Raw genomic sequence first — 27,691 nt, 5'->3', positions numbered from 1 at the left:
AGACTAGCTGCAGTCCTGATGGGAATTGAAATATCAAATGTTTATGGAAGATGACACAGCGAAGTTATTTACCATATGGTATACAATACACAGTGATACTAGACCATTTTTTTTTTCCCTGCAGTTTGCTGGGGCAAAAATAGAATACAATAGTGCAATTTGTGTATTCTTCTGTATTTCATATATGCTTTTAAGAGAGAGAGCATGCCAGCACTCTTAGCCAGGTCATGAGCTACAAGTGTTTATATTGAGACTTCCATATGAAACCGAGGGCCCAGCTGGGTGTGTGTAGTGAGGGACACAGTGAGACATTTGAGATTCAAACTGCAAAACACTTCAAGTTAGGATGTTTCTGGTGACACCTTTCATTCACAACTGTTCAGCCTTCCTCTGCCTCTTCTTTCATTTCTCTGGATCGAGGTCCTCTGACAGCTGTCATCTGCTCTTGATGATGGGATTTTAGACTAACCATTGTGCCAGTGTAGAGATTTGTAAGCTGAGTGAGTGTCAGCCAGCATGGGTCTAGAGACAATGCAGTCAGGTTTACATGGAGCTGCAAGCTATGGATTTTCTAGCTTGAACCAGTGCTTTCATGGGAGTCTCTGCATTACAGCCTAACTGTATTCCCTAACTGTATTCTTATGCTACCCTATGCATTGTCTTTGCACAAAGGTGCTCTCTGAGCCAGATAAAGCAAGAACTAGTCCTGTGAAGCTTACTGGCTCTCTACAGGCTTTGGAAATTGCTGTTCCACTGTCTCTTAGGTCTTGAACTGTGCCCATCGTCAAGATAAGTGTGTTAGAGGGAACAAAGCAGATAGGGTAAAGAGCTTGAGTTCAGACACCATCAACAGAAGTGTCTTAACATGCCTACTTCAAGTAAGTATCTGTATTTACACATTGTCCTCTTCCTTTCATTTGATCTAGATTGTATGGTTGGACCTTGGAAATGGGATGTCAGTCCCGTTCAGGGAGCATAAAGGAAGAAAGAAAATCTCCCAGTTGCTGCTGCGGTGACAGCGAGTGAGAGCAAGAGCAGGAAAATGTCGACAGTCACATCAGCAATCCAGGCTCCTCAGGGCCCTGTGAATCCACCGCCTCCGGAGGTCACTAATCCTAATAAGCCTGGCCGGAAGACCAACCAATTGCAATATATGCAAAATGTTGTGGTAAAGACCTTGTGGAAGCATCAGTTTGCTTGGCCTTTCTACCAACCTGTTGATGCAATTAAATTGAATTTGCCGGTACGTATCTGTCATCTTCTGCTCAGTATTCTTTTCTTAGAAAGCTTTATGTTGGTGAGATCAGTTTTCTGATCACTGGATCAGAATCGCTAGGTTTCTTTTGGGGATTTCCTTGGATGCTCTTAGACTCACTGAATTTGAAGATGATGTCTTTCAGAGCTAGAGAGGTGCAGGTCTCTGACGGAGCAAACTGCTTCTCACTTAGGGAGGGAATAGAAGAGCATACAGGCAAGCTGTCTAGAGCAACTGAAGCATCATGCTTCATTTGTTGCCAACCTCTGTTTACTTTTATGTGTCTTCAACCCTTGTCCCACCTCCATCCAATTTGAGGGAGTCTTGAAGCCCATGCTTTTCTGAGGGTTTGGCATTGGGCGCAATGTAACTTGTGTTTTCGATAGGCTTTCCTGGATTTGGCGCTGACTTTGATGTTGAGGAAGACAGGAGAAGCTAATTACCAAGGATACTTTGGAGCTAAGTTTTTTCAAATGCTGTACTGGAAGTAGAAAGAACAGAACAGTTGCATTTTTCCATCTGCCACCTGTGCCTGATGATATATACCGTGTCTCTGGCAGACCAGATAGTGCAATATATAGCCTGGTTATTCATAAATGACCAAAGTTTACTAAGCCACACACTCTTCTCCTCTTCAAAGAGGTCCTGGAAGTGTAAAAACTCAGCAGTGGAGGCATACCCCTGCTCACCTGCTTCACCTAAATACAGACACCACCATCACCACCACCATCCGCCCTGGTATCTGCTCGGGCGGGCAGCCCATTGCAAGTTAACTCTGGGTGCTTTGAGCAAGAGGGCTGCATGTAGGGTTTGGGGGAGCATGGTTCTAGGATGTAAGGTCAGGAGAGCTCCAGTTTCTGCAGATTATAGCCCAGTTTTGTAGACTGGTTCAGGAGCCTTTTGAACTCTGTAATGTTGTTGATGAGTACTGTTTAAAGTGCTAGCCAAAAGAGTAAAACTTCACACCTGTATAATATTTCTCTAGGTCGTTTCTCCTTTGTGTCTTCTTTTTGTGGATGTAGTTTCTCGATGAGGCATTTTGAGGTGGTTTTAGGGCAGGTTACCAGAAAATTTAAAGGAGAACCGGTTGGAAGAACAGCTGTTTTTCACGTGTGACCTAAATCTGCACAAGCCCAGTAGCTAGCAGGATTGCCTGGACATAGTGATGTCTCAGGTCGTGCTTGAGGGTTGGACTCAGAGTGGCCAGTGGCTGTTCATGGCTTTGTGCACACGTGCAGCAAAGGGGCTCCCTGCTCTTCTCCAGAACGAGAAAATTACAGCGTATAACCTTGCATAGCTAGAGCATCTCCAGGCTGATCACAGCCTCTACAGATGCTTGAGACCAGCCCAGAGAGAAACTGGGTTAACACGTGGAAGCCTTTTAAGGGCTGAAATGCCCTTAAAAGACAGACTGAAACTTTTAGCACAGTCTTGGCCAGTGCTGGCACAAACTTCTGTAAGTGCTAGCGGCAGTCTTTTGAAAAGGGTGGCAGAAATGCTATTTCCCCAATTGCAGCTGGTCCACCATTAAACTGAACACCCTGCCAAAGCTGGTGCTGACCTGCTGCCCCAGCTGCTGGTCCCAGGGGAGTGTGAAGCACATCACTGCAGAGCTAGTCTAGCTATCAAACATGGCACGCTCCCACTCTGCAGCCCGATCCAAAATAGCACCTACAGCCTCGTAAGGAGTATCAAGGCTGCAAACAGCTTCCAGGGAGAGCTGCTCAGAAGGCATGTTTTCCTCCACGTTACTCTTGGTGCCTTCCCAGTCGAGCTGTATTTATAAAAAGCTGTTCATGTCCAAGTAGCTGTTTGTGTGTGTGTTTGAGCATGTATTGGGGGGAGTTGCAGAAGGTTAGTGATCAGGAAAGGAGTTCTTATGCTTTGTAGTTGAGTTCGTAGTAATGGTAGACTAAAAGGCTACAAATTAGAAAACAAATTAAAGCAGAGGTGATGTTTGCGACTTCCACAGACATTTGGGGATGTGTCTTTTGGGAGGGGGAATGAGGAAAAAGGTGGGACTAGAGGGAGATGTGAACAACACTCTGCATATCAGGAGATGTTAATGTCTTTCCTGTTTCTCCAACAGGATTATCACAAAATAATAAAAAACCCCATGGACATGGGGACGATCAAGAAGCGCCTGGAACATAACTATTACTGGAGTGCCAGTGAATGTATGCAGGATTTCAACACCATGTTTACAAATTGTTACATTTATAACAAGGTAAAGAGCCCAGATAAGCCTTTAGCTGGGGCACTGCCTAGGAAAGAGCCACCTACAATTGTTATAGTGGAGGTTTTGAACAGGGCTGGCTCTGCTGTGCTCCAGGACCTCCTTGCAAGGATTTGAAATGCCACTGATTGCAACCACATTATTTGAAATGCACAAAGCTGTCTTTGTGCTGTGTCTTTCTTCCCCCAGACTAGTTAAAACGGCCAATGTGCCTTTTAATTATAGGTAGATTTCTGCTTTGGGATACGTAGCAAGTTTTTATTCCTTTTATTTCCAATTAGGAATTCTTTAAGATGAGCTCAAGTTTATGCAGTGCTTTGCAGGTGTTATGTGGGGTATTAGTGCTGTGTGTTACACTGGCTGTCTAGCAGAAAATAGTATCTCTTGGCAGCAGAGAGCAGATCAGTAAGTGTAACTCTGTTCTCTGCCTAAGTCTTGTCCATACTTGCACTCCTTTAGATTGTTCATTATTGTATTGGGTTTGGCTTGCTTGCTGTTTTGTTGTTAAAAGCCTGTATTCTTGGTATTATGTTTTCTACAATGGTTTGTCATCATTGACCCATACTGGAGAACAAGCTGAAATAAACAAATTAATTAGTTTGAGCCATAGAGTATGTGTTTACACTCTTCTCTTGGACCTGCTGTCAAGCAGAGGAGAACAGCTCATCTGTTCCAGTTTGCTGCTTCCATGTTGGTGCACAGAATGCTGGTTATCAGGCTCCTGCTGGAAGTCCTGATAACTCTCTGAATGCAGTGTACTTAGAGGCTGTAATTACTGCGTGCTAGACAAGAATAGAAGAGCAGGAGGGTAGTATGCAAGGAGAGAGAAGAGCCAGTCCATGTATTGTTGGAGATTCGATACCATAATTTATTTGAAGGGCAGTGTCATTGGGGATTTCAGAACCTGATCTTGAACTTCTGTGCTTCTGATACATGGCTGATATAGCATGGGCTTCTATTCTTTCTGCAGCCCACAGATGACATCGTCCTCATGGCCCAGGCCCTGGAGAAGATATTTCTGCAGAAGGTGGCCCAGATGCCTCAGGAGGAAGTTGAATTATTACCCCCGGTTCCTAAAGGGAAAGGTCGCAAGCCATCAGCAGGCACACAGAGTGCAGGTATTAACCTGATCCAGTGGCAGTAAATGTTAGGAGTCTTTTGCTGAGGACTGACCCACCTTTCAAGCAGCTTGGCTTTGCAAATGGTGAAGAGGCTGGGAAGGGAGCATGTAATCTAACGGTTAAAGCAGTGGAGAAAAGTGCAAGATGTCTAGATAACGTTCACCCAGTGTTTCAGGGCTTGTCTGTCTTAAGGCCGCTCTGCATTTGTCGTACAAACATCATACCATCTGTGACTTACCCAGCCACGCAGCACTTCAGCGAGGGAGGGCAATGTTGTTGCTTCCCGTATGCAAAGAAGAAACCAAGGCAAGAAGAGGCAAGGTAGTTAGACATGGTAGTCTGCTTCAAGTGGTAGACCATGGCATGGAATGCCTTTATAGACCTGAGTTTAAACAGCTCACGTGAGGTCCTGGCACAAATCTGACATAGCAGAGACTTGGACATAAATCTTGCCAATCCCCTAAACCCCATATAACATTTTTCTTTTGCGCACACGGTTGTGACATCATAGAATAAAGTGATCAACAGAAAGGATTCATTAAGCCATTGCAAAAGGCTGTGCAGACCATTGCATAAGTTTAGTTCAGCTTACCTAGAGTTGATTTTAAGTGGATTTAGGACTAAAAAGTCTGTAAGCACTTTAAAACAGTTCATAAAGGCGTTTGTGTGGGCTGAATTAAGCGGTTGCAAATTTTTTTCTGTAAACAAAGTCTTAATTATTGCTCTGGGAAGGTCATTGTTTTACCACATCTCAGATGCCAGCTTCGTCCAAGCTCAGAGAAATTTGTGATGTCTCTTTTCAGCATCCTTTGATAAAAGCTGCTGTAAAAACATACAGTATTGCTACTTTAGTTATTAGTTACTAGATTTGTCCCCGTTAACTTTACACTAGTAAGCAATTCTTTAACAATGCAGGTCTGGAATAAGGGACATTTTCCTGGCTATCAGGAGACTTGGGCTCTTCTCTCAGCTCCATTTCTTTTGCTGTCTAACTTGAGGCAAATCTGAAGTGCTTTGGACTCTTGGCTGTTTAGCTGGCAGTGGGGCAGTGGTTGTTACCATTTGTTGTGCATAGTGAAAACACTCCCAGATTGAGGTCTGTGCAGGACTGCAGCTGTCCAAAAGAGCCATCTTTGTTCCTTCTCCTTGAGCTCCTGCTCTTTTGCTGAGCACAGGGTAGCTCTGAGAGCACGAGAGGGGTGAAGACTGTCCCAGAGCAACACACGCCCCATGTGCAAAGCTTGAAGTATTTTGCTTGCATGTGGCTGGCCTGAAGTTCATGGTATGAGGACTTAGGTCAGTGATTTCTCATTTTTTGTTGACCCCTGGGTAGCGGCACCAGGCAAATCACCCTCTGTCCTTTGTGCTCTTCCTGTGGCCCTGGACTAGGAGTCTTTGCCAAGCCCGTGATTGCACAGTCCAGCAGCACCAGTGTCACTTTGTTCCCAATGTCTTGTCGGCACTTGTAACCATCAGTACATTGCAGTGTGTTTTCACTTTGTCGTTTGAAAGGAGCGCAGCAAGCAGTGGCCGTGTCTTCCGTCTCCCCGCCGGCCCCGTTCCAGAACGTTCCTCCAGCCGTGTCTCAGACGCCCGTCATTGCTGCCACCCCTGTGCCAACCATCACTGCTAATGTCCCGCCTGTCACTGCCCCTCCCGCCGCTGCTCCCCCTCCGCCTGCTGCTCCGATAATGCCCGTGGTGCCTCCTACGCCACCGGTAGTCAAGGTAAATGGAGAACTCGACCCCTTCCTCTTCAGAAGGCAGTATTGCTGAGCAGTGCTTTATTTTCATCCCCTCACTGCTGGTTACGTACGTTCCTTCTCTTTGCATTTGACTCCTTGCCTCTCTGGCCATTGTTGTCCCATTGGGGTGTGCTCAGACAAGTGCTTGCTGTAAAGTTTGAGAGAGTTGAGAACAGTTTTGCCAGTTTTACCGCACCTCAGCTGAGGTGATGTCAACTGTAATTGCTCCAACTCAATTACAAGCTCTCATCTGACCATAGCCTTAGCCACTGCTGATGCTCCATGAACCAGAGCTGTTGGAAGTTTCCCCTATTTGGCACCATACAGCCCAAAGCATCTCTTCCCTCTGTAACTGACCCCCTGATTGCACTGGGACTATTCCTTTAAGGTTTGCAGGCTCCAGCACTAGGAATGTTCCCCTCTGCCATAAACCAGTTCAAGACAAGCCTGTCACTCCAGTTGGAGGAGACTGATGTTGCCTGCAGGTTTTGGGTGCATTAGTTCTGTCTTCCTTACTGAGTAATCTTCAGGGAGTTGTCATTGGTGTTTTGCTATTTACTATGTTAATTTATGGGTAAATGAAAATGTTGCTCTAAATAGTTGGAATTTTTCTAGTAAGCTGTGTATTGCTTTAAAAATGATGAAAGCATAGCTCAGAGAAAGCTGTGTTTTTTTTCTAAACTGGGGAATTAACTGCAACAGTATTGGTGTTCTCTAATGTGAGGTTGCATGGATCAGCAGAGCCATAGAGTCGTGTTGCTTATTTAACCCTATAGTTGGGAATTTACTAGAGAAATTTTAAGTCAGATCTTCTTGCAGCTAAGCTGTCATCCTCAGAAGCTGGTCTCATGCTGCGGTTTCTGTCCAAATAACTTGCCTCTGAGAATCAATTTAATTTTAAAACTCAAGGATGAACCCAGAACTGAGTTTGCCAAACATACGCTGCAAAATTAATCCTGCTTAGGATTTACTGCAGATTTCCTTTAGATTTCCCTAAGGAACTCTTTTTTTTTTTTTCCCTTTTCTCTCTCTCCAGAGAAATAAATCCTTCATAGGAACATGAGAGAGAGCTGACTGGACAGTCACAGTTTGAATTTATGTAAGAGGTTTTATTTGCTTAAGGCAGAATCATGAAATTCTTGCTCGTGTCCATAATAAGCAATCGACCTTAGCACACCCACTGAATGCAGGGAGCGAGAGCTCGTGGGTCTTTGGTGATTAATATGCTTTGGTTCAGAACTTATAGCCTGATCCTGCCACTGGGGACTCAGACATGTGGTTAAGTTACTGACACTTACTAAGTCACGATGCATCAGCTGAGCTGCAGTAATCGACTGGGCGCACTCCTTTCCCTTGGCAAACATGAGGTAAGAGTCCTTAGTTTGAATCTCAGTGAAATACATAGAGCTAACACGTTTTGCATCATGTTTGGGGTTGGGTTGGAGACATGCAAGTGGCTGGTTACTGTGGCTCAGGTGACATGTAGTAAGCAAATACATCGTGTTGTAGTCACTGAATTGTGTTGAAGCCTCCTCTAGTCACAAGTCCCGTTTATCCCAGTGAAGTAACTGTGTTTTCTGTCAGGGGACAGGCAGATGTCAAAAATAAGGCTGAATTGTGCTAAGTTTCTGGTAGCGTGTGACGAGAGCTGGGCACGTCACTCATGAGGCCTGTCCATGTGCTGTTTCAGAAAAAGGGAGTGAAGCGGAAAGCGGACACGACAACCCCCACCACCTCCGCCATCACTGCCAGCCGGAGCGAGTCTCCCACGCCCCTCTCGGACCCCAAGCAGGCCAAAATCATCGCTCGGCGGGAGAGCGGCGGCCGGCCCATCAAACCACCAAAGAAAGACCTTGAAGACGGAGAGGTGCCCCAGCATGCAGGGAAGAAGGGCAAACTCTCTGAGCACCTCAAGTACTGTGACAGCATTCTCAAGGAGATGCTCTCGAAGAAGCATGCAGCTTATGCATGGCCCTTTTACAAGCCTGTTGATGCAGAGGCCTTGGAATTACATGACTATCATGATATTATCAAACACCCCATGGATCTCAGTACTGTTAAAGTACGTCCCCATTTACCGCCTCTTTTGCAGGGTGTCACAGCCCTCTGGTTGCAGAGGGACTGGCTCCTTCTGGGGGAGGGGGAAGGGACAAGGGTTGAAGCTGAACCTGTTTGGATATCATCTTGGATATTTTTATATTTTGTTTCCTTCCCTTCTCCTTTTTTTCCCATAACCTGGGACATCTTTTTTTCTGCCCTGCAAAGCAGACTGTACAATGGCATCTGCTCCTCTTTGTGGATAGTCCAGCTGTTTAAACTTGTGTCCTTGGGATTGTGTTGCACTCTGAGAAGAAGAGGTGCTGTGTTTCATAGGATTCGATTGATAGTATCCCATTTCCAGAAGCTGCTGCCTGCCTACTTGTTGGCATGATGTGTGGTCCAGATAGGCTTACGCTGAGCAATTCCAGCTGGAACGTGATGATCGCCTGGTACTTGGGGAGGGGAGGAAATACCGTGATGCTTGTGTGGTTCATGCTTGGCTTTTCAAGAGCATAGCTTAGTATGTTCCAATGTTAAAGGTGTTTTTCCCAATAGACTGGGAGGTTTCTCTGAATCTCTCCTAGATATCCATGGAGCAAAGCTGTGTTTTTTTTCTAGTTCTCATCTTCTGCTTGTCAGCCGACCATTGGAATCAGTGTTGGTGGAGGTGAGACTTTCTTCCATGTGCAGGAAGTTAAGGTATTTTCTCTTGGCTTTCATTAGCATGCCAGCAGTGTCTTGCTGCCATCTGAGCCAATGCCTGGGATTGTCTGAATGCCCAGGTGACAAAAGGGCAGCTGTGTTCGTGATTCCTTTCATGTTCCTTGGCAAACCCTACGTAGTACCTGGAAGCAGTGTGTCGTGCTCTGATGTGCCATGCTGTTCAGCCATGATGCTGCAAGGGTTATTACTACAGCTGCAATATTTTATGAATATTTTAGTTGCATTATTTAGTAGTGAGAGAACAGTTGTCATGGTCTGTGCATTGAGGATTAGACCAGGAGTTACCGCTGTCTGAGTTCTAATTGCTGTTTTGATGCTATGGTCCTGGGCACGTTTCCCCACAGCTCTGTGCCATAATTTTCCCAGTCATAAAACAGAGACAGTAATACTTAACCTACCTCACAGGGCTGTTGTGAGGACAGTTATCGAAGGCACTATCCAAGTATTAATTATTATTATTGATTTAGTTTGTACAGAAAAGACTGTCTCTGAGTTGGCAAAAGCATTGGAAGTGGGCTCTGTTGGAGCTAGGCTTGGAGACCATTCTTCTGAGTTTGCAGTGCCCTTGCTTTGTTTACAGAAGCCAGTGCTATATGCAGTATTTTTGACTTGCAGTTAAGCTGATCTGTGCTAAAGGCCTACAGCGATTTCCTGGGAGGAGAAGAGAGCAAGATGAAGGGTGAATTGAGCTGCAGGCAAGCAGAGGGAGCCTGAGACACAGTGGTAAAAGCAGGAGAAATGACTAGGTTGAACATGGTAGTCTGCAAAGCTGGCTACCTGACTTTGATGTTCTGCTGACAGAGGAAGATCCCAGTGTTTTCTTGTGTAAGCTTCCATTTTCTCTTGCTCTTGAGTGTGGATGAGGAAGGAAAAAGCTCCTCTCAGTTTTGGTACTGCATTGCGTTTGCCATCCTGTTGATTTTGGGTGCCTAGTGCTGAGGGCCTACTTAATCCTTGTACATTGTTTTAATTGTATGACTTGCTGTTGAGGTCTGCTTGCTTCACTTTGCATTGGAGTTGCTTTCCTCCACCAGCTTGGAGATCCACCTGCATAGCTTGGATCATAGGCTAATGGATGATTCAGGTTGGTCAGAAGGCCTGTCTCCTGCTCAAAGCAGGGTCACTTACACACTCTGTTCTGCTCCCTTCCAGAGGTCAGCAGCTTCTCAGCTGAGTGGATCTGACCTTGCTTCTCTGCTGCCAGCGAGTGGGCTGGGAACAGGAACAGGTTGCAAATGGGTTTTTTGGTGTTCTTCTGTGAGTCGGATCGGAGGCGGAGTACTTAAACGACTTCAGGAACCTGCTTATACGATGTTCTGTTTACTGTGCATGCAGTTGCATTTGCCCATGCTTATTGTAGGCTGTGCATCAAACTCCTTTCCAAGAGTCTATAAAGTGGCTAGTAGCTTTAAAGGAATTTCAGTCTGATTCGCAGAAATGACTGAGATGGAAAGAAGTATCTCTTCCTGAATGCAACTGTTGTTTTTGTTATCACATTAAAGTGATGAAGTGTTTTCTCTGCTAGTCTTGTGAACACAAGTCATCAGATGTCCTAGATGAACTCATTCAGTTACTGTACTGACTTTAGTGGGACTGCTGGTAAACCGAGTTCTTTCAGACCTATTCTCAGTCACATTCCCTTGACTGCCTAGGGATGCCTAGGGTCTCCAGAGATACCTGCAGCCTGGTAGATCAAGCCCTGGGTGAATGCAGTAAGATTAGAGATGGAGAGAGGGAAATCCTGACTCTGTCAAAGCTGGTATTTCCATGTCTGGTTAGGTGGCGTCTTACTGCAAGGGATTCTGTGCTGTGTTCTGCAACATCTAGGTGCAGAACTGTAATTTCTGGGGTTGGTGACTTCTTCATGCTTAAATCTCTTTATAGTCCTAACTTCATTCTTTTAAAAAGTGTGCACCTCTGCACTTTCTCTGCAAGTGCAGGTGATACTGTCCGTCTGTACCTTTCTAGTGTAGGACAGGAAACTGGAGATGAGTGTAGGACAGACTGAAAACCCAGTGGAGTCTTTTGCATGTAAAGACTCTGGATTTGTCTTTCCACATAGTAGTGATGCTCTTAATAAACTTATTTGAAGGGCTGTCTGGTTTTGTTTTTTTTTTAAAGGCTGTTTTACTATCATTGCTCTTGGCCTGTAGATCGTAGTGTGACTTCGGAGATGCAGTCTGTAATACGTTAACTGCGTGGAACAGAAACCTGCCGTTTGCCGACAGTGTAATGCTCCAGTGTCAGGGGCTTCCTCTGGCTCTGAAAGGTTTCAGATTGAATTCTGCACAAGTGACAATGGCTGTGGCAAAGCAGTGCAGCTAACGGCCTTCAAACCGATCTCGAAGGAATTATGTGAGAGAGTAAGACATAAGCATTGCTGCAGCTCTAATAGATTCTGCAATACCTGATTACTTGTCACTGTGGTTCTCTGGTTATATGAGGTTTGATTTTCTTCAGAGAATATCCTTTGTGTCCAGGAGCATTTTTTTTCCAGGCTGTGCACCCAGCAGAGGTGTGCTTCGGAAGGATTTGGGGATAATTTTCTCTGTGTGGTGAAAGTGGCGGGTTGGTTGTCGTGACTGTGCTGGAGACAGGGGAGAGGTGGAGGGGCTGTAGTTGGGCTTGTTGCAGCCAAGAGCAGAGTGGTGTCCTGGAGTGTTGTGCTGGAGCTAGGATTGAGAGTGGGAAGAGCTGAAGGGATGGGATGAGTGAGCTCATCTCGCCTCAGTTCTCTGATAGTCATTGCAGAGGGGGATAGAGCAGAACTGCTTGGAGTAGAGAGAGAAAAGAACGGAAGCATGGGGAGAGAGGGAGGCAGAGGTGCGGGTTACACTTCAAAAACTAAGAGTCAGCAGCCCTAATTCCCTGGAGTAGATGAAACACTTGCTATGAAGCTGTAGCACCTCTGCTGCTCTGTCCATGGGCGGACAGGGCCCATTTGCAGGATGTTGACATCTCCCTCTCTGATGCTGGGGAGCTTTGGCATGGGGAGGCATGGTGCTGTGCCCGTGGTGGAGCACCTCTTCTCTCGCTCCATCCTCTGGCTGCCAGGTTAGAGGAGCAGTGATGTGGGTGTCTCTGCCCTTGGTTTACTCGGTGGTGAACAAGCAACAATCCTTGTTATGCAAGAGGATTTATACAAGGTGCTTACTTTTGGAATAAAGCGCTACCTCCCAGGAGTGAACTGTGCTCACCAGTTAATGTTCTTGCAGTGAATTACTGTAGTTTCAGAGCAGCTGAGATCAGGGTCTTGAAAGTGAGAAGACATTTTTTGGGGGCATTTTTAAAGGTTTCTTTAGTTGCACCTATTTTAGAGTACACACTCAGTTCCACAAAGCAGCTGCTCTTGTTGAGGCAGTTTCTGTAAGGTGCAATTAGGCCTCCAGAAATCAGGCTGAGTCCTCATTAGCTAGTAGAGATGGTATTTTTTCTGCTAAAGTTGCTGGACCTGTGTGGCCGTGTCCTTTGTCAGCACCTTGCCCTGATGCCATGGCCAAGGCACATGCTTTGAAGACAGATTGATGTCCAATTTAGTCTTGGAGAGGAGAAAATGGAAAGGGGACATGTTAGATCTTCAAACATGTAAAAGATTGCTGCGAGAAGGGAGGGAGCAGACTTTTTTCTGCATCCTCTGTGGGCAGGACAAGACTTACCTTAGAGCAAGAGATACATTAGGAAACAAATTTCTGAACATTAAAGAATATTAAACAATTGAATTGATTGCTGAGGGAACAATGAGATTGCAGTGGTAGATATTGCATGGGGCAGAGAATGGACTAGCTGGCTTTCCAGCACCTCTGCCAGTCCTGCTTGTCTATGACTCCTGATTTGCAATTGTAAATGTAATAACTTTTTAAGCAGCTGGATATCTCAAAGTGAACTTGTAACCAGAGATATTCCAGCCCACCAATTTAAAGTCCTTTTTTTATCTTTTGTTAAGTTAATTATTCTTTGCTAGAAAACAAAACAAAAATTCACAGATTAAAACTCTTGGGCTAGAAAAATGTTGAGTTTGGATGAAAGCAAAGCCTCAGACGCTGGAAAGTGTTTCATAGGCAGTAATCAGCCATTGAGTGTGCCAAACAAATATAAGCACATCAAAAAGGCCTTTCATGCAGTAAGATGTATTTTAAAATAAATGGGCCCTTTCGTTCGAACATGTGTTTTGCTTCGGAATTGGCCTGAGATGCTTTTCAAGCAAGGCCAGCTCTCCTTCAGACAGGAGAAGCACAAACTTGCTTCCCTTTCTGTCTTTGTGCTGTGGCTCAGAGGCTTTCTCCAAGTTTATTCTCCAAGAGAATGAGGTTTCGTGACAGAAGCTTGACTGATGTCTGGCTGCCGCGCAGCAGAGGGTAAGGCTGCAGGAGTGTCACCACCCTGCGTGCAGGTCCCTCCGAAGCTCCATCCCTGCAGGTGAAATTCTGCCCTATTCCGAACAAAAACAGTTTTAGGAGTCATTGCAATGTTTCAAGATCGTTACTAGGTGTACCACTGTAGCTTCCATTGAGCAAATGAGAATTTTGCTTGTTTTAAGGCTTCTGGCATAGGTTACAGACCCTAAGCAGCCCTGTTTTCTTCTCGGATGGAGGGGATGTGTCTTCTCCGATCACGTTTGCAGCCTGTCTGCCAGTCAGCCCCTTCCCTTCACTGGGGGATACAGGTGCACAAGACATATAGAAGGGAGGCCTGCAAGCGCTTGGCAAATAGAGCATGTCTTTAAACTCAAGTCTTTTAAATGCAAATGAAATCTACTGTTGGCTTCTTTTTCCTTTCGGTAGGAGTAATTGGAGCTAAGGTTTTATACATAGTAGTAATATATGCATAAAATCAATTAAGTTTTAGGAGTGCTATAAACTCTTCTCTAAACCCAAGTCTTTCAGTCCCAAATAGCCAAGAGAAATGGACAAAAATGAGAACTGAAAAATAAGAGAAAGGAACAAGGTGCAAATACTTAGTTCCTAGTACTTATCTGCACTACACTAGGAAATAACGTGAATAGGTTCATACGGGGTGAATTCTGTATCCATTCTGTATCAGTTCAACTTTTAAATCAAGAGTAGGTGTTGTAGTTTAACTGTAAATGCCAATCTTGCTGTAGGACTCACGAAGCAAAATTCATGCCCTGTGTTAGCAGGAGGTCGGAGTTAGATGGTCATGATCTCTTCTGCCCCTTCACGTTTCCAGGGCAAGTACACCCAGCAGCGCATAGAAACACACCCTTAAGGTACTCCTGTAATTGTAACTTGGTTCTTTGTCGACTCTTACCTTTCCATCCATGATCCTTGTTTACATTAGTTTCTTATCCAGCAAACCCTTTTTCTAAGTGACTCTATTTTCTGATAATATGTGGACACTGACAGATTTATATAGTACTACTTAGAAGAAGAAAAGAACTCAAATTTAGAATCTTAAATTGTTTAAACTGTTATGGAGCAATATCAGCTTCTTTGATTGTCTGGTGTTTGTTTGCTTGTCTTAAAAAGCAGAATCTCCAAATGTTATTTAGGAATGAATAAGCCAGATCAAACTACTGTTCCCTTAGACAAATGTGATTTTTAAGACTGTTCTGATCTGTCTCCAAGATGCACATGTCCTCTATGCAGTTGCTACAAATGCCTTTTGCTTATGGTTTTTTCTCCCCTTTCCCTTTGGCTTGTTTGTTTGCAGAAAAAAATGGACAGTCGGGAGTACCAGGATGCACAAGGTTTTGCGGCAGATATTCGGTTAATGTTCTCTAATTGTTACAAGTACAATCCTCCAGACCATGAAGTGGTAGCCATGGCCAGGAAGCTCCAGGTAAAGGTGTTGGCAAATGTGTCTTCCAGAGTATGTTTAGTTCACCTATAAGGTGTTAGTTCAGAGATCCAAGTGTGGATCTGCTCTTGGCACCAACAAGGGAGAGTCAGTGATCCCTCCAGCCCATGTTCTCTGCTGCAGAACTGTTGTGCTCTTCACATGGCATGGCCCAACGCCATGTTCTGCTCCTAAAAGGCTATAATCGTTACTATATAAAGTTATGGGAGAATTTTCTTGGGCTTATGCCCATCTGTATGTTATTATTTACTTGCACAGCACCTTGCGTAGTGCAGTACGACCCTGACCCATAGTGGGGTGTCTGGTGTGTTTTAAAAGGCCAAAATATGGTCCTGGTGGCTGAGGCTCCCTTTGTCACCAGTTTTTTTTCCCCCTTCTGTAGGATGTCTTTGAGATGAGGTTCGCAAAGATGCCCGATGAGCCTGCAGAAGCCCCACCTCCGCCTCCACCAACAGCACCAGTGGTGAGCAAAAGCACAGAGAGCAGTCACAGCAGCGAGGAGAGCTCTTCCGACTCAGATAGCTCGGACTCAGAAGAAGAGCGAGCGACTCGGCTGGCGGAGCTCCAGGAACAGGTATTGCAACTGCCAAGTGGTGTGTCTGTGCAGTAGAAAGGGCATGGCAGGAGGAAGAGTTTAATTTTATACTTAAAAATCCCATTGAGGCTGGGACGCAGCAAAGCAACCTCCCGTTCTACCAGCTAAAGGGGAAAACCCTTGTCTGTGAAATAAGTGCGTGTTTGATGTAATGTTAATTTTCTTCAAGATAGCCGTTCTCAGTGCTGATCCTCTGTCCTTCTCTGAGATCCCAGAGTATGAATGAAGGTGCACAGAATACTGGGCATCTGGGAAGAACAGACACACACCCACTTTGTGTGAGAGCTCAGGCATGATGAAATGTCAAAAGCTTCCTGTGGATATTCGTACTCGCCTGTAGAAGTGTCTGTTTTGACTGTTGTGGTTGCAAACGCTCAAGCCATGGCCTCACTTATTGTGCCAGGTGCCACCGTGCTTACATGTGCTACTGTAATACAGCAAAGCATTGATAAGACAGCTTACCCTGTGTCTCAAAGCAAGCCAGTAGGAGAGCCAAGAAGTGAACCCAGGATTCCAAAGGCCAAGTTGTCAGCACTCTAGATGGAGTTATTAAGCTTAATTTTTATTTGCCCCCATAAAACAAGAATGACATTTTCATTTGAGCCAGCTTCTATGCGCTTGCACTGTGTTTTTTAAAGAATTTCAAGTCCAGCAGAGTCTCCTGAGTTCAATCAGCAGACTGCTTAATCACTGACTTTGGGATATACTTAGAGTTTGGAATGCAGAGGGAGAGAATGTGGAGGCATCAGTTTTCTTGCCTTGAAGTATGATTAATTTTTTCACTGTTCTCCCCCAGCTAAAGGCTGTCCATGAGCAGCTAGCTGCGTTGTCACAAGCACCGGTGAACAAACCAAAGAAAAAAAAAGAAAAGAAGGAAAAAGAGAAGAAAAAGAAAGATAAAGAGAAGGAAAAAGAAAAGCACAAAGTAAAAGCTGAGGAGGAGAAGAAACCCAAGGTGGCTCAGCCACCCAAACAAACCCAACAGAAGAAAGCCCCAGCTAAGAAAGCAAACAGCACAACCACAGCGAACAGGTGAGAGCCGGCCTTCGGCAAGGCGCCTTAAGGGAAACGCCAGCAGCGTCCAGCCCAGTTCTGTCCCTTCTGTCCCCGTTGAATTCCTGGTGAAGCTGAGTTGTCAGAACAGTTAATTTGCTGTTGAATAGCGTCCCCATTCCCAGACAACTCCGAAGGGTATTTAAGTTAGAGCTGGCAGTGCAACCATTATATTTCCAATGTCCATCTGTCTTAGAATCCCTGCCTGATCACTCTCAGCTAACGTTTTGGCTTTTGTGCAGCCAGTAAGAACGTGCCATTTCTTTGCTGTCCCCTGCTGCTACGTGGGCTTGTCGTCATGCCTCACAGGGCTAAAATATAATGGGAGTAGAGCAGCTGATCTCAGATTTCTAAACTTTTTCAGAAGTTGTGGTGCTGCTCAAGCCGTCTGGCTAGAGCTTCAAAGCCAAGAGCATTGGAGTGTTTGTTACAAGGCGGGTAGAAAAAAGAGTTCATTGCTTCTGTATACCCATGAATGTTTCCATGCTTGTCAACCTCCCCAGGCAGCCCAAGAAAGGAGGCAAACAGGCATCTGCAACCTATGATTCAGACGAGGAGGAGGAAGGTCTACCCATGACCTATGATGAGAAACGACAACTCAGCTTGGACATCAACCGCCTACCCGGGGAGAAGCTGGGCAGGGTGGTGCACATCATCCAGTCACGGGAACCTTCCCTCAGAGACTCCAATCCCGACGAGATAGAAATAGATTTTGAAACATTGAAGCCCACAACTTTACGAGAACTGGAGAGATACGTGAAATCTTGTTTACAGAAAAAACAAAGGAAACCATTTTGTAAGTTACCACCTGGGGCACACGTTCCCCCACCAGCTCTTGGGCTCAGCTTTGGAGTCAGGGCATGTGTGTTGGGATTCTCTTATCCAGCTGCTGGGTATGTGATGACAGGGATTTTTAGACATTCTTTTCTCCCAAGAAAATGTACAGAAACTTCTATTTTTTTTCTGTTCTTTCTTCCTATGATGTCATGCTGTGGAGACCTGGAGGAGTATTGTGTTCCTCTACGAGACCTGCGTGGTACCTTTATTACTTATCTAGAATCTAGAAGGCACTGTAAAGGTTTCAGTCTCATTGTGCTAGGTGTTACGTACACATCTGGAAGGATCAGTTTCTTATCCTGAATAGTTTAGCATCTAGTTGGGAAGGAAACAAAAAGCATGGTTGGGATCTAAAACACCAAGGGAATAAATGACTTGCACAAAGTCACCTGGACAACTTGTGGATTCCGGGTGGGAGTGAGTTGTACGTTCTCCCAAAAACTGCTCTTCCTAGATGGCATGATCACCACACTACCCTCAGTTTCTATCAGATCAGAGGATTAATGTTACTGTGCTACCAAGTGTACGGGACAGACTTTTCTCTGTGCCTCATCCACAGAGACTAAATTGTCGTGGCCCCTTGAGAGTTTAGCTCCAGCTGAATAGCAATAGGATCACTTACCTGAGGTGGTCCTGGCTCTGTCCATCTGCTTGTTGGTTAAGAGGGAGTTGTGCTGTTAAGGGTATAACACAGTAGCTGCTCAGAACTCTTGCAGAGCTCCTCCATTTCCTCACCACAGGACTTTCAGGTAGGCCTAAGCAAAGCTTAGACTTTGACCTTTTTTTTTTTTGCTTTTTAATACACTGCTTTTTTTTTTTTTTCCTGAGTCGTCCACTGTTGGAATAGCTTGGGAAAAGATTTTCCAGAGTGATTAGGAACAAGAAGCATCCTCCTGTTCTGGAACCAAAACGTAGAATAACACGGATAACCTCAGCTGTCTGTCCGTCCGCTCCTCTGGGACTGCTGCACCCTGGGCTGGCAGCCGGACCCCAGCCGGACTCTCTTGCTGGCAGCTCTCTGTTGCAATGCTTAGTTTTCAGGGCAAACCCTCTTAGGACTGTGCTTTCCAGATTTATTTATTTTTTTTAAATGAAATGTAGGTATTTCCTTGCTGGATCAGGCAAAATGTCTGGCTGCTGTCTTGTGCTTCTCCTTCTGGCCAACACTTGCGTTCAATTACTCCTTCTTTGGAAGGATATGTCTTCTGCTTAGAAGTTACAAGTATTTCTGGTACTTCTCACCATTTCCATGCTAACTGGTGCAGCTTCATTCTTGTCTGCCAGCCTTTGCCTCAGTTGGTTTTTCATTTGTCTTTTTTGGTTTGTTTTATATTTAAAGCAACACAGTAGATTCTCACGTGAGATATCTTAAAATTACAATGGCAGATGCTTACTTCTGACAGCCTTTAATGGGACACTTTATTTTACAGGGCAGAAACCCCATGTAACAATTCTGTAATTACAAATGTGTTAACTATTGACCGTAGAACTGGCTGGTAAGTAACCTGTAACTACAAGGTTATTACATGGCTATTTCTGTCTTCTAAAATACCTTCCAGAAGGTCTCTCAAAAAGTGCATGTTGCAGGATGATGGTGATTGGATGATCTAGACAACTTCATCTGTTGTCCTCTGTCTGGGATATGTAGTTGCTGGTGGTCACTTGATCTTAGCGTTGTCACTGCAGAGTGGTTGCACAGATTTACATGCCCTGTAAAATAGTGATGTCCACTTTTTTTCACCTGCAACCATGCAGTTTCAGAAATTGTACGTTCCTCCTCCACAGCTGCAAGTGGAAAAAAACAAGCAGCAAAATCAAAAGAAGAGTTAGCTCAGGAAAAGAAGAAAGAACTAGAAAAACGGTTACAGGATGTCAGTGGACAGCTAAACAACAACAAGAAACCTGCAAAAAAAGGTAATGGCTTTGGTTTTATTGTGCTAACAATGCCCAGAAGGTTGTGTACGTAGGTGGACTTCCTCACTGAGGCAAAACTGCCGCCTCATTGTAGCCTTGGGTTTATCTCTGCGACGGTTACTCCAGTTGGTCAGTAGTGTCAGGGCACTGCTGGGCACTGACCTACTGGGGGGGAGCTGCTTTGGTCCCTCGCCAGGTGGAAGCTCTCCTGGGTGGTAAATCCAAGGTGTCTTGGAGGCAATTCATCCTCCAGAGGGAGGAGGATCTGCACCTCTGTGTTAGCCTGTGCAGGACTGTGTGTACGCACTGGTAGTGCGGAGCAGCTAACGGGTGGTTATTCTCCATTGTGGGATTATAAAAGCCCAATCTCCGACATGGTGCCATAGTGTGAAAAATGGTACAAAAGGTTCTTCCAGTGCACACTAAGCTTCCAGCTTTGTGGAAGTCAAGCAGGATTTTCTTGGGTTCAGAGGTTGCACTGAAGCATGCAAAGCTGTGAACACAGCTCCCCAGGTGCTCTGCACAGTCTTACCATGAGCACCATAGGGCCACGGAGGACATTGCTCTCCTGAAGGGCTCCTATGTGGATCCCAAACTTCCGTGGTCACTGGCAGCCTGAGGAAGCCTTGCCATCCGCTGATGTGACAGGCTTTGTTGCACCAAGCAAAGGCTGCGGGTAAATAAGCTGCCCAGGCAAAACGAAGCTGTGAACGAAGCCATGGAGGGTGAAGGCTGTGGACAAAGCTTCTCCAGTTCAATTCCTGGTGAGTAACCACATCGCTGCCTTCTTCTCTGCAGAGAAATCCAGCTCGGCTCCCTCCGGAGGCCCTTCCCGGCTCAGCAGCAGCAGCTCCTCCGAGTCCGGGAGCAGCAGCTCCAGCGGCTCCAGCTCGGACAGCAGCGATTCGGAATGAGTTATGGACACTTAGACACAAAACACAAAATGGACATGACCCTCACCGATGCTCTGCAGTGTTCCTTTCTCTCCTTAATATACTGCTCTTGTTCTACGGTGGTCAGGTTTTTTTCCCCTCTCTCTTTCTCTGACTTTTTTTATTTTATTTTTTAATTCAGTGTTATAAAAGATATCTTCCATTTTTTGGGGGGGCGCTTTTTTAATAGGTCAAAGATCTTTGCGTGTGCGTGTGTGTGTGACTAGACTTTATGACAAATAGTTCCCTTTGCATAAAGTCTCTAAAATACATTTGAACTGAAGAAGATTGGTTGAAAATGGAAGAACTTTGAACTCGTAGCAGGAGACAAATAGAAAATTCTGCGAGGTTTGTAGTACGCTTCCCGCTCGCCCCTTTCCTCTCCCCAGAATGTTCTCTTTTAATAAGCCTGCCTGGCTCACACAAGGTAAACAAAATCTTTTTTAAGGAAATCTCTGTAAAATGGTACTGTATCTGAAAGATGTTAGCTTTTGAACTAGTTGGTGTATTTGTTATTAGCACTAGTATTCTTAAGCTCGAAGTCTACGGTGTGATGACAATGTCAGATGCTATCATCTTTTTACATAAAAAGAAAGAAAAAATCTCATGTACTGTGGATTGCTAACATGCTTTTTATTTTCTGTCTTGGTAGAGGCATAGGCACCTGTTCAGGAAGATATTTAAGCATGAATTTAACTTTAAGCACATGAGAAATATAAGTGGTTGTATTTCTTAGTTTTCCACTCGAAATTTTCATTTTTCCTGGGATACGTTGGGAAAAAGGGAGCAAGGAACACTCACGTTACTTGGGAATGTTATTTTTAACATCAAATAGATAATTTCCAGGAAATGGATGCTCTCTGTGAAAGTTTTTTGTTTAATTGAAAACAGTTTTTGGCTGAAAGTTCTCAGCTGGACCTTGGAGTGATCCGTGCCGAGTGACCAAGGCAAGTCCTGTGCTCGTGGTTAGACACATGCTTAAGTACTTTCTCTGTGACAAGCACCTCAGTTTGGACTTGAAATAAAGGAGCACTTGAGCTCCAGCTGAGGCTGAGCTGGCAGGGGAATTGGAGAGGGATGTTGTGTGTGTTTGGGTTTGGAGTTTTTTTCCTCCTTACCGTTTCAGTAGTGAGCTCCTAGAAAGGGAATGTTACTTCTGTATCATGCAGGGTGCAAGTTTCCAGACACTGAAATGCTTACCTCAATAAAAAGAAAAAAGAGTGGAGGGAGAAAAAAATAAAAGACAATTTTTTAAGGCTTGCATTTTTTTTTTAGTCCAGCCTAATGTTTTGACCTGCATTGCTGCAATACAGCCTGTTTTGATTGTCCCTAATTTCATGTATATACAAGTACTTTATTTATTAAACAGCATTGGTCATTTAAAACTTACTAAAAAAAATAACAAAAGCAAAGCTGCATTGTGTAGACCAGCAGAAATGCAGACTTTTACTGTGGTTTAAACCAGATTAAAAAAAAAAAACACCACCAACCAACCACAAAACAGCAAAAAAGCAAATAAAAATCTGAGATTTTATTTAAATCTAATGGACTTATACCTACAGGTGCTACAGTCCAGCCTATCTTGTGTCTGGTGCTCTGTCATGTTTGCTGTCTTCATTTTTGTTTTCTCTCTTCTTTATCTTTTCACCTCAGCCCCCTTTTCTCCTGTTTTGTACAGATTTTGGAAACATAGAGGTAGATACAATTTCTTGATGCAGCACATTATTATTTTCTCTGTAATATTTCCAGAGGTCTTTTTCCCCCCTTTTTTTTTTTTAGAACAGTGGTTTTTTCTTTTATAATCCCAATTTTAGAAAAACACCGGTTCTATAATTATATAAAATGTGTAATCTGAGGGGCAGAAACTTATTGTAAATTCTTAACTGTTTATTGTAAAGAAAAAAATATACAGAGTTTAACAGAAAGTTATGTCTTTCCCAGCACCAGCCCCTAAGGCTGCTTCTCTCTTGTGGGGTAGCCCTAAAATTCCCCCTGCTGTGGTCTCTGGTAAGGGTTTGCCAGAGGCCCCGTGGTGCAGAATCCACCAGCTTTTATTTTTCACGTAGGTGAATGGCCCTGGAGGACTCCTGAGCCCCAGCACGCGATTTTCGTGGCACGCTCAGTGGCGTGCTGGGATGTGTGGTGTCCGGGGCATGTCCCTTTGCTGGAAAGCTGGGTCAGCGCAGGGCCAGGCTGTTGGTAGCAACTCCATGGATTGCACTTCTGACTGCATCCATGCTCGGCTGCCACTCACTGCCCTTCGGCCGAGGTTTTAGACACTTAGAAGATGGAATTATCAAGAGTTTTATTCTTGCATCTGTCTTTAAAAATCTGTCTTTTGAAGATCAGCGTTTCAGAGTGCTCAGATGTGCGTCTCATGCAGCTGGCATGCCCCTCTCCACGTCTTACCTGTGGAGTGACAATAACACTCTCCACAGCTTGCTGTAGAAAAGAATTCCGGGTTTTTTTTGGCTAAGGACTGAGAGTGTGATGCTTTGTTGTTGTGAGGTGCTGAGTTCCTCCTATGAGTTGCTGGGCATCCTTGGCTCGTTTTGCAGTCGCCAAGGTGCTTGGCCCACTGGCAGGAGGCTCTCCAGACTTTGCAGATAGCTTCCTATGGTGTTGGAAAGTGGATGAACTAGGGTGATTCTTACTGAAATTAATGATTTTTCTTTTCCATTAACAATGGAGTTATTTTTAGTTCCTATTTTTTTTTAAATTCTGCCCTTAAAAAAAATCTTCACTAGACAGATCCTTAGTAATATATTTTCAGAATTTACTATGAAGAAATGTAATATACACCTAATTAAGAGATTAGGGTTTTTTTTAATGGGGTTGAGTTTCATCTGTGTTTCTCCTATTGTCTGAGACTTGCATTATCAAAACCAACTAGTATTGTAATTAAAATAATTGCAACCAATTCAATAGCATGACAACTTGGATAAACAAGCTCCCAGTTTTCCCTGCTTGAAACCTTTTTCCACCTGCATTAACCTGAGCTGTGCCGTTGATGTAGTGTGGTGGTCACTCATGGAGAACAAACAGCAGCCGGTGTTGGAGGCAATAGCAGCCCACCCGGCAGCCACTCACCAGCATCACCACCAGGCAAAGCCCGAGGACCTGGCTCTGCAGCGTGCCACCACCCTCCGACGTCCACAGCCAAGGTCCAGACCTTCCTCTAGGACGCACAGGTCTGTCCCATGGAAATCGGTGGAAAGGTTAGAGCCAAAGGGTTGGGAACCAAGTGTGAAGTGGTGGGAGGGGGCCTGGCCTGAGATTGTCTGCAGCCCTGGAGGAGGATCCCTGTTTTAGTTGGCAAACCTGTCCTAGCTCGAGGATTTGCAAGGAAAACAAGCAACCAACACTATGAAGGAATATGAAGAACAACCTGCATATCTTTATATACCCAGCTGTGACTTAGGCTACCATTTAGTGGGAGATTTTTGTTTTCATGGAAAGTAAGGTATTCCCTGTGATGTGGCAGTTCACAGGAGAAATCCATTTGGCTTGACCTTCATTTCAGGAAAGAAATTGGTGACTCTTCATTTCAAAATGTTGTTCTCATACTTCTTCGTTTTCATATTGTTTATAGTGCTCATTATCTCCCAGCATGTCAGTAGTGGTGCCTCTTGTATCTCCAGATCAGAGCGTCTCCAGGAAAGAAGAGATGTTTTCAGTCCATAGTAAGTAGCAGCAGCCCTTAACGAGTTGGAAACTGAAACAGTAGAGCATTTACTGAACTGACTTTGTATTGCATGACATGTCAGTACAGATATCATGAAATAACTTTAAAAAGATCAAATATACAACATTTGAAATAACATTTTTAAACTTAATAAAAAAAATTGCAATTTTTATGGTAGAATTTTTCTTGAACAAACAAAGTTTAACTTTGTTTTCCAGGGGAAACTTCACTGAAATCAGTATGATTTCATATGTATACATACACACAGATAGTTTTATTGAAACTGTTTTTTCTGAGGAATTCCTGTTTGGACAAAACAATATCTGACCAGACCTATTATCAATCAACCAGCATTACTGCACCTTTAAAAACTTTGTTAAACTTGATCTGATCGTAAGGTCAGCCTGTTCCTTGGCACACCATCAGATGTAGGCTCAGTGGGACCAGAGGGACATCTGCATCCCGTGGGCTCAGGCCCTGATCCATCTACTAAAGGAATCTGTTGTGTACGACAGTTTTTCCGCTAACCAAATGTTGTCTACACAAAATCATTTCAGTTTTGTATTGATGTGATTTTTAAACTTTCCTACCGACAGGGTTTGTAACTGTAGAACTGATATTTCAGGACTATGTAACTGTTGTTTGGGAGTGTGGGTGTAATGGGTGCACCCACCCACGCACCACACGTGTGTAGATACAAATTAGTTACCCAGTGAGTTCTCTTTCCATGTTCTCTATGTGGTAGAAGCAGACTGCAGTTACCTAATCTAGTTCTTTCTCTGTTTTGGGGACTCTTAGACCAGTTTTTAATTTTTTCCTTGTTTTGAAAGGAATGATGTTTTTTAAAGTTGGGGTTGGCGCTAGGGGGAAGGGATCGGGGCATGACAAAGAAAAACCACAACCTTTTTAGTACTGGATTTTAAAAAGACGTATTCTCAAACGTGAGCAGTTACCACTAGGGCTAACTGTGGGCAGGCTCTGCATCGTTGAAGATAAATTTAGGGCGAGGATTCATTACACTAGCAGCTTTATCTTGCTTGTAAAACAATGAGATGCATTTTTTAAAAGAAATGGTGTTTGCATATCTTTTTAAATGTCATTTTTAAAAATAAATAAACCACCAGCTAGGATTTGACACAGGCCACTTAGAACTTACCCCTGATACTGGCATAACCAATCCAGAAAGATTTGTTGTTGTATTTTTGGTTTTGGGTTTTTTTGTGTTTTTTTAATATTTAAAAAAATGTTACTTTTCTGTATGATGTGCATGCAAATTTACCGTAACTCTTTTTCTTAAAACTTTTTAGTGCCATTTCTAGTATATTCCTGTAAATGTCAGTTACTGAAAAGAAATGAGTCAATGTAAGTAGTTTAGCTTGTTTATTGCAAATTGCTGGCCTCAAACACAACAGAATTTAAAAAAAAAGTTAGAAAGTAATCTTTGATGTTACTGGTAATCATGGACCCTGGTCCTGGGGCATTTGTTTTGTTTTCATAATAAAAAGAATAATTGTTTTGTGTGTGCAGTTTGATCCCATGTTTTCCCCTCTCCTCTCCCTTTCCTTTTCCTCTTCTCCTTTTTCAGGTGTTGTACTTGCTCCGGTTGAAAACCTGTAGGGCTTTGATCGAGCAGTCAGTTGAGTAGCATTGCCAAGACACAACATAAAGAGTCCTAGTGCCAGGAGTCTTGAAATAATTTGGAAATCATTTTGCAAGTCCAGCTTTTAGCGCTGATGGAGTGCCACGCTAACGAGGTAAACTGCCTTCAGAGCAGGGAGCACATCTCGGGCACTGCCACCTTGGCCTGGGGTCTCCGAATCATGGTTCAGTACCAGGCACAGACACGTTCTAAATACCTTTCTGTTGGTGAGGGGATTGCTCAGGCTGCTTTAGTGCACCAGGGCAGACAAGGAAGGATTTTTACTCTTCCTAGAAGCCAGTAATCCGAAGGGCTCTTTGATTATGTGAGAATTGCATCTGATTGAGGTAAGTTCAGCTGAAAAAGAGGTGAAAATTTCACCCAGGTGTAATGCTGAATACTTTCAAGCCATCAGGACCTGAAGGAACCAGAGGGACTTTCTCAGCAGCCCTGGCAGCAGCACCTGCTCCACCAGCTGGTGCTGGCCCTACAGGTCAGCAAGCCCAGGGTGACTGGGACGTGGGACACGCAGTTGGGAAAGGCCGGGGTCACATTCACAGCAGAGTCTTGACATTACTGTATAGTGGCCAAAATCTATTTTGGTCACTGGAGAGGGTTCAGGTTGGTTTTGCTGTTAGCTTATACATGCCTCGTGGTTTATTTATAAGGTAAGGGTTACAACAGCCAGGTTTCCCCCTAGGGTTAATCTTTCTCTAACCCTGTTCTGCTCGCTGGGTTTAAAAACCATGATCTCTCAAAGGCTTTGGCAAACCTGTTCTGCTTGGCTGTTGTGTCAGCGTAGCTGTGTGTTGTAGTGATGATACCCCCAAAGGAAATGTTTGTTCAACCTATCCTCTGAAAACCTCCTGTGAGGCAGTTGCCCTACAGGAGGATGTTTTCTTTAGCATTTACTAGTGAGTTATTTATAGGTGCATCAAGCAGTGCTGCTTCTTGCAGACTGCTTACAGCAAGAGGTCCAAGACAAGCAGAACACAGCTGAGGTTTGGCTCATGCAGATATCCATCAATAGAGGTTATTTCATGTGAGACATCCAGAGGTTCTCCTCATCCCTGAATGCACCACTGACTTGACAAGGGCAGTTGGGCTTGGGAGCTTGAAGGAGCCTCCTCCAGACATGGCCAGTCTTCACAGGTAAAGTGGTGTGACTTTGGAGAGGAGGTTACCCACAGCCCCACCAGTAACTGCAGTTAATTCCCAACTGGGAGGAACTGTCTGTCTGCTGAGCTTTCCCTCTTCTGCCTGGGTGGGGATTGGCAGTGATAATAGCTGTAATCCTCACATGTGCCAGAGTGATTAACATGCAGAAGAAAAACCAGCTGCTCGTGATGATGCATTCAGATCATTTTAATGCACTTTATCAAAGAGGCTACAACAGCATTTTAAACAAGTGCATCAACACTACACAACTGGCTGACAGAAATGCTCGCTCGTAGCAGCCACTCCACGAACCTGCTGTGACTAACAAGGACACACAGATATGGAAAATAGCACAGTCACATTCACAGAGGGATGGAAGAACAAGTCACACTCTTCCTGTACTGTCATGTCCAGCCTCAGTCCTGGAAGAATTTATGCACATAAGTTTTTATTCTTGTATAGTCCAATTAACACTCTTTAAATAACTGAATTTTGATTTACCAGACACATAAACAAAAAGAGACTGATAATATCCAAAATAATCAACTTTCTTACTGAAACAAAAAAAAAACTTGTGTTTTTTTTCTATAAGAAAAGTAAAGAAAATGAACAGCTGGTTTTGGGGATGTGCTGTTCCTTAAACTCCCAGAGTTCACATGCTCCCCTGGGCTGCTGGAAAGGCCCTGCACCCACCTCTCCTGCCTCCCCAGGTCTTTTCCACCCCGCAGTTTCCAGGGCAGCTCTCCAACCAGCCTCCTGCCCGTTTCTATAAATAATCACCCGTTTGCTCAGCGAGCCCTGGGTGGGTCACGCACGCCAGGCAATGCTCTACCTCGAACAGCACGCTCGGTACAGGAGCACCCCTGCCAGCAGCTTGCTGAGTCTTGCTGGTTTTGTGAATCTCGTTGAATGCTTTTTCCCCAGTTGAAAAACATGTATTCA

The 27,691-nt window shown here is 44.4% G+C and overlaps 1 protein-coding gene across 1 annotated transcript in view; it reads left to right on the top strand.

Moving 5' to 3' along the window:
* BRD3 (bromodomain containing 3) overlaps positions 1-21,126 on the top strand; it is a 38,203-nt gene extending 17,077 nt beyond the window's left edge. The window contains exons 2-13 of the mRNA XM_086625108.1: positions 927-1,243; positions 3,345-3,482; positions 4,462-4,609; positions 6,125-6,339; positions 8,047-8,418; positions 10,272-10,322; positions 14,790-14,918; positions 15,319-15,510; positions 16,328-16,563; positions 17,088-17,380; positions 19,207-19,335; positions 20,134-21,126. Of these exons, the coding sequence (XP_086481234.1) occupies positions 1,043-1,243; positions 3,345-3,482; positions 4,462-4,609; positions 6,125-6,339; positions 8,047-8,418; positions 10,272-10,322; positions 14,790-14,918; positions 15,319-15,510; positions 16,328-16,563; positions 17,088-17,380; positions 19,207-19,335; positions 20,134-20,249 (2,220 nt within the window). The 5' untranslated portion in view covers positions 927-1,042 and the 3' untranslated portion in view covers positions 20,250-21,126. The remainder of the gene's footprint in view (positions 1-926; positions 1,244-3,344; positions 3,483-4,461; positions 4,610-6,124; positions 6,340-8,046; positions 8,419-10,271; positions 10,323-14,789; positions 14,919-15,318; positions 15,511-16,327; positions 16,564-17,087; positions 17,381-19,206; positions 19,336-20,133) is intronic.
* Positions 21,127-27,691: the final 6,565 nt, after the last annotated feature.

The sequence above is a fragment of the Tauraco erythrolophus genome, chromosome 22 (assembly GCF_009769465.1).
Source record: "Tauraco erythrolophus isolate bTauEry1 chromosome 22, bTauEry1.pri, whole genome shotgun sequence".
In the NCBI taxonomy this organism is placed as follows: domain Eukaryota; kingdom Metazoa; phylum Chordata; class Aves; order Musophagiformes; family Musophagidae; genus Tauraco; species Tauraco erythrolophus.
The sequence above is the reverse complement of the archived record's forward strand: the minus strand, read 5'-3'. Positions and strand labels throughout refer to the sequence as shown.